The sequence below is a fragment of the Crocodylus porosus genome, unplaced genomic scaffold, assembly GCF_001723895.1.
Source record: "Crocodylus porosus isolate Cpor-Errol unplaced genomic scaffold, CroPor_comp1, whole genome shotgun sequence".
Taxonomy (NCBI): Eukaryota; Metazoa; Chordata; order Crocodylia; family Crocodylidae; genus Crocodylus; species Crocodylus porosus.
The window spans coordinates 41,028,876-41,034,412 of NW_017728915.1; the positions used below are offsets into that span (position 1 = coordinate 41,028,876).

Consider the following 5,537-nt stretch of genomic DNA (forward strand, 5'->3'; position numbering starts at 1 on the left):
GTGTGTGTGTGTGTGTGTGTGTGTGTGTGTGTACACCCACACACTCTCTTACCCATATGTATGTAAATACACACATATACCTGTGTGTGTATAGATACACACACACACCCCCCAACACAATGTGCCCCACACACACACACACACACACACACACACACTTATTTATAGCTGTGTGTACATACATGCCTGTATATGTATAGCCATTGAGTTCTGTGACTATATACACACACCCACACGTGTGTGTGTGTGTGTGAGAGAGAGCGAGCGAGCGAGACTATGTATTCCCATTTTTTTCCCTGCTGGGGCCCCTCCAGCCCCCAGCTGGTTCAGGGCCACATGGGGCAAGCAGGCACAGACCTGTGCCACTGTCCCTATGCAGCTACAGCGCGGGCACAGCAGGAGGAGCGGGCGCTGCTGGCCCAGGGCAGCCTGCAGAGTGTGCAAGAGCAGCTGCGGCAGTGCCAGGCCGAGGCTGTGCAGCTCCAGCAGGACGGGCGGCACCGCGAAGCCGAGCTGCGGGTGCTGCGGGACCAAGCTGCCACCAGCCAGCAAGAGGCCCAGAAGAGCAGGTAGGGCCTGGCCTCCAGGCATGTGCTTCAGCCCAGAGCCCCAGGCCAGGTGGCCCTCAGCCCTGCCCATCACCCCCAGGGAGCTGCTCCAGCGCCTGAGAGAGGAGCTGAGCCAGTGGCAGGAGAAGCACAAGGCAGCCACACGGCAGGGCCTGGAGCTGCAGCAGGCCGTGGCTACCACTGCCCAGCAGCTGGGGAGCAGCCAGGAGCAGGTGCAGGTCCTGCAGCAGCAGGTGTGCGTGCACCCCCAGGCATTTGGCAGGGTGTAAGTAGGGTGTGGCTGGAGATGGGGTGGCAGGGGCCCAGGCAATTGTACCATGCCACCCACACAGCTTGCCCCTGTGAGCACCACCCTCTCCCCAGGGCCTCAGCCACCTGGCCTAGCACCAGCCCCCAGCCCTGTCTCTGCCCACAGCTGCAGGCACAGGAGGTGATGCAGCAGGCCCTGAACAAGGAGTGGAGGCAGGAGCAGTGCCGTGCCGGTGAGCTGCAGGAGCAGCTGCAGCATGCCACAGACCAGGCAAGTGCATTGGAGCTGGCAGGTGCCGTGCTGCAACAGCAGCCAGCGGGGCAGTGAGTGCAGGACCAGGGTCCCAGGGGTGCAGGGCCAGGCTCATGGCTGCTGACCTTACTTTGGCCATAGCTACGGGACCAGGAGCAGCAGAACCACAGCCTGCAGCACCACAGGAGCCAGCTGGAGACAGAGGTACAGGAGCTGCGGGAGCAGCTGCAGCAGTGCCAGGTCCAGCTACAAGGGGCCCAGCAGCAGGTGAGTGGCCACAGGGTCATGCCCAGCCCCACACGCCTGCTGTGGCTGCAGCAGTGACAGGGGGCTGCTCCCGCCAGGCCACACACCACGTGGCTGCCCTGGGGCAGCTGCAGGAGGCGCTGCAGGCAGCAGAAGCCCGCACAGGGCAGAGCCAAGTGACTGCCACAGAAACGGTGCGGGAGCTGCAGCAGGCACATGCCAGCAGCCAGCAGGAACTGGCTGCAGCCCTGGGACAGGTATGGAAGAGACCATTGCACACACACCCCCCACCACCGACCCAGGCCATGGGCACAACAAACAGGTGCCCCGTGCAGGGGGTTCCCCCAGGGGCAGTGTGCACCCACCCATGCATGCACACACCCTTAGTTTCATAGTTTCTAGGTTCTAGGGTTGGAAGGGACCTGAGCAGATCATCAAGTCTGACCCCGACCCCCTGCCATGGCAGGAAAGAGTACTGGGATCAAACGACCCCCAGCAAGGTGTACATCTAGCCTTGTCTTAAAAACCCCCAGGGTCGCTTGGAAGTTGGTTCCAGATCCTAGCCACCCTGACCGTGAAGTCGCGCCTCCTGATGTCTAGTCTGAATCTCCCCTCTGCCAGCTTGTGACCGTTATTCCTGGTCACTCCTGGCGGTGCTGGGGGGAACAGGGATTCCCCAGTGCCTGCTGAGCCCCTCTGACTAGTTTGTAACAGGCCACTAGATCCCCCCTCAGCCTTCTCTTGTGGAGACTGAACAGGTTCGGGTCCCGTAGCCTCTCCTCGTAGGGCCTGCCCTGCTGTCCCGACCATGTGAGTGGCCCGCCTCTGGACCCTCTCCATGCTGTCCACGTCCCCCCTGAAGTGCCCCGCCCAGACCTGGACGCAGTCCTCCAGCTGCGGCCTGACCAGTGCTGCACAGAGGGGGAGGATCACCTCCCTGGCCCTGCTCGAGATGCATCTCTGGATGCATGACAAAGTGCGGTTGGCCTTCCTGACAGCGTCCCCACACTGCCGGCCCATGTTCATCTTGGCATCAGTGATGACGCCAAGATCCTTTTCCACCGCTGCACTGACGAGAAGGGAGTTCCCCAACCTGTAGATATGGTGCCGGTTGTTCCTCCCCAGGTGCATCACTTTGCACTTGTCGGTGCTGAATCCCATTCTATTCTCGTCCGCTCACCCCTGTAACCTGTCTAGGTCTGATTGCAGCCTATTGCTCCCTTCTAGCTTGCCCACGTCCCCCCACATCTTAAGTGTCCTCAGCAAATTTGAACAGGGTGCTATTTACCCCCTCGTCCAAGTCGCTGATGAAGATGTTGAACAGTGCGGGCCCGAGGACCAAGCCCTGGGGGACCCCACTGCCCACATCCAGGTCGAAAATGACCCGTTCACACCACTCTCTGGGTGCAGCCCTCCAGCCAGTTGGCGGCCCATGTGACTGTGTAGGTCTTGACACCTGCTGCGAAGGGCCAATGTTCTGGGGGCAGTTACTCCACTGCTGCCCACCCTGGAGGCCCCTGCCAGTTTGGGGCCCCTTGCACCTACCACTGCAGGGCTGGCCTGGGCAGGGGGCTGGGGCAGGCTGTGCTGGTGCTCAGGGAGGTGTCATTCTCTTGCAGGCTGACATCCTGCGCTCTTCGCTTGAAGCTGCCCGTGCCGACAGTCAGCGGCTGCAGCATGAGAGCGAGCTGGTGCTGGCAGATGTGCAGCAGTGGGCCACGGAGCAGAAGTGAGTGACAGTGGGGGGGGGGGGGCAAGGGCAGGGCCCAAGGCCCCTGCCTGCTGCATGGGGCTCAGCCTGGCCCCATGCTTCCAGCCCGAGCCCTCACCATCTCTCCCTGCTTCCATTCCACTGCAGGCGAGCCAACGAGAGGCTGGGGCAGAAGCTGCGGGAGCAGAGCAAGCAGCTGGTGCGGCTGACAGGGGAGCGGGAGTAAGTAGCCCAGGACCACAACCCCCCACCCCCCGTGGACAACTCCCAGTGCAGGGAGGGGGAAGCTGGCATGGTGGGGCAGTGCTGGCTGTGCTGTGCTGCCAGGGGGTGACTACTGCACTAGGCACTCAGACAGGCAGCAGCAGGGCTGCAGCTCAGCCTCTTCTGCCTGGCCACAGGCACCTGCAGGAGGTTCTGGCCCAGCTGCAGCAGCAGAACAAGCGTCTTGCAGCCGCAGCAGAGCAGCACCGCATTACCTGCGAGCGCTTCAGGGTAAGTGGGCATGGCCGCCGCAGGGACCAGCACCCAGGGCTGCCACAGGGTCAGAGGGCACAGGCCCTTCCTCCTCTCTCACTGGAGTGGAGGGTTCAGGGAGAGGGGCGAGGCTACCACAACCTCAGGGCCCGCTTGTCTCCCTTCAGGCACTCCAGGGCCGCAGCGTGGACGCAGGGGCACTGCTGCACTGGCTGTGGCTGCCACTGCCCAGAGAAGACTCAGGTCCTGCCTGTGCACAACAACCGCTTCCACTTCCCAGCGCTGTTGACCATGAGCCCCGGCAGACAGCACAGCCTTGACCCTGGCAGAAACCCCACACAACAGCTCTGCGGGGCAGGGGGCACGGGCCTGCATGGGGTCAGCACCTGCAGGGACTGTGACTACCCCAGCAGGCAGGAGCACAGCCACTGGCATCATTAAAGTGGTGCAAGAACAGCCTCCACCGCCCCAGCATTTCCTGCAACAGGAGGAAGCACGAGTGGGGTGGAGGGGGCACGTGCCAGCAGCTGTGGTGCTGCCTTTTCACCACCACCTTGCGCAGAAGTGATCATGGGGCAGGCAGAGCTGTGCCAGGCTGACAGGCTGCAGTGGAGGGTCAAGTCAGGGTAGGCTGCCCACAGGGCCCTGCTCAGACAGCCCTGTGAATGCACAGGTGTCCCCTGCCACACGAAGGGAGGCCCCTGTGCCCCGCACTGCCCACAGCAGGGCCAGATCCTTGCTCCCAGGCCTGTGGCCCACAGGCAGCACCGACGCACAGGGCCCCAGGCTGGCTGTGCTCCACATGGGGCCTTTGCTCCAGCAGGAGACAGCAGCCACCCTTCCCCTCCCCTTGGCCCTGCCCTGCCCTGGCGCAGCATTGCAGCAAGGACAGGAGGCATGAGCATATTTACAAATGAACACGTCTCCCTTCTGTATCAAAGTGGTGCCAGGCACTGGGGTGACCAGCGCTGGGCGCACAGTCCACGGGCAGGGCCCACACAGCCCTGGAGCCCTCAGGGCAGCCAGTGCCCGCAGAATGTGGCCACCGGGCGCTACAGGCCAAAGCGGGCCGGAGTCCGTCGTGGGGTCATGGGCTCGCCCTGCTCCTTGCGCCCAGGGGTATAGATCTTCACCGACCTGCCAGGAGAGGGCACAGCTGGTCAGAGGGGCCAGGCCTGGATCCCGCCAGCCTGTGCCAGCTTGATAGTGCTTGGAGAAGGGCCCAGCCTCAGCAGTACCCACCCAGCAGAGTCCACAGCCCCAGACAATCCCACACCCGCCAAGGAAGGCCGGGGGGTCACAGCCAAGTCCGACACTGCCAGTGCCCGGCCTAGGTTCTACCTCAGACTGCCCAGGGGGTTGCGCCGCTCCTGCTCTTCCCGGCGCGCGCGGAGCTGCTCCTCAGCCAGGGCCATCTCCTCCTCCATGGCAGACGCCTCCTCCTTGGCCCGGCGACGGTTCTCCTACCACAGCCAGACAGTTGCATGTGGGTGAGGGGTCTAGCTCGGGCTGCTGCAGGCTCCCTGCAGAGCTGCAGCCTCGCAGTAGGACCCCAGAGCCCAGCCCTGCCTGTGCCCTGGCCCTAGCGCACAGAGGGGGCAGCGCCCTGGCTTGGGACAGGCCCTTCCCTCCATGCCCCAGCCCCAACGGTCACACAAACGTACCTGGCGCGATTTGCCAGCATGTTTGATGCTGTAGAACATGGGCCCCAGCTCTGCCAGCCACTCCCCGTCCACAGCCGTGACACATTGCATGTATTCCTGCAGGCAGAGCCCCCGTCAACTCCCTGGCCCAGGGCCTACAGTCCCCATACCCGCTGCTCCTCCCTCTGCCCAGCCTGCCCACAGCTCACCTTGGTGGTCATCACCAGCTCATGGTAGACGATGTAGTCGGGTGTGTAGCCCATGCCAAAGAGGGAGCTGGTGGGATGCAGGTGGCAGGGCATCCCCGTGCGGATGTTCACATACTCCCCGATGCCCTGCGGAAGGGAAGCCTGGTCAACGCGGCCGCAGGCAGGTACCCCCGCCTCCTC

The 5,537-nt window shown here is 63.4% G+C and overlaps 2 protein-coding genes across 2 annotated transcripts in view; one reads left to right on the top strand and one right to left on the bottom strand.

Annotated features, from left to right (window-relative positions):
• The first annotated feature begins 865 nt into the window (after positions 1–865).
• Positions 866–3,962, top strand: PMFBP1 (polyamine modulated factor 1 binding protein 1). The gene is made up of 7 exons (XM_019536118.1): positions 866–1,140; positions 1,212–1,338; positions 1,416–1,574; positions 2,937–3,046; positions 3,176–3,250; positions 3,430–3,523; positions 3,673–3,962. The coding sequence occupies exons 1-7, from the start codon at positions 1,076–1,078 to the stop codon at positions 3,823–3,825; spliced, it is 783 nt and encodes a 260-aa protein (XP_019391663.1). The 5' UTR covers positions 866–1,075; the 3' UTR covers positions 3,826–3,962.
• A 445-nt stretch (positions 3,963–4,407) lies between these two features.
• Positions 4,408–5,537, bottom strand: part of DHX38 (DEAH-box helicase 38) — a 36,895-nt gene continuing 35,765 nt past the window's right edge. The window contains exons 25-28 of the mRNA XM_019536096.1: positions 5,358–5,503; positions 5,170–5,265; positions 4,847–4,968; positions 4,408–4,642 (exon numbers count right to left, since the gene is read on the bottom strand). Of these exons, the coding sequence (XP_019391641.1) occupies positions 4,558–4,642; positions 4,847–4,968; positions 5,170–5,265; positions 5,358–5,503 (449 nt within the window). The 3' untranslated portion in view covers positions 4,408–4,557. The remainder of the gene's footprint in view (positions 4,643–4,846; positions 4,969–5,169; positions 5,266–5,357; positions 5,504–5,537) is intronic.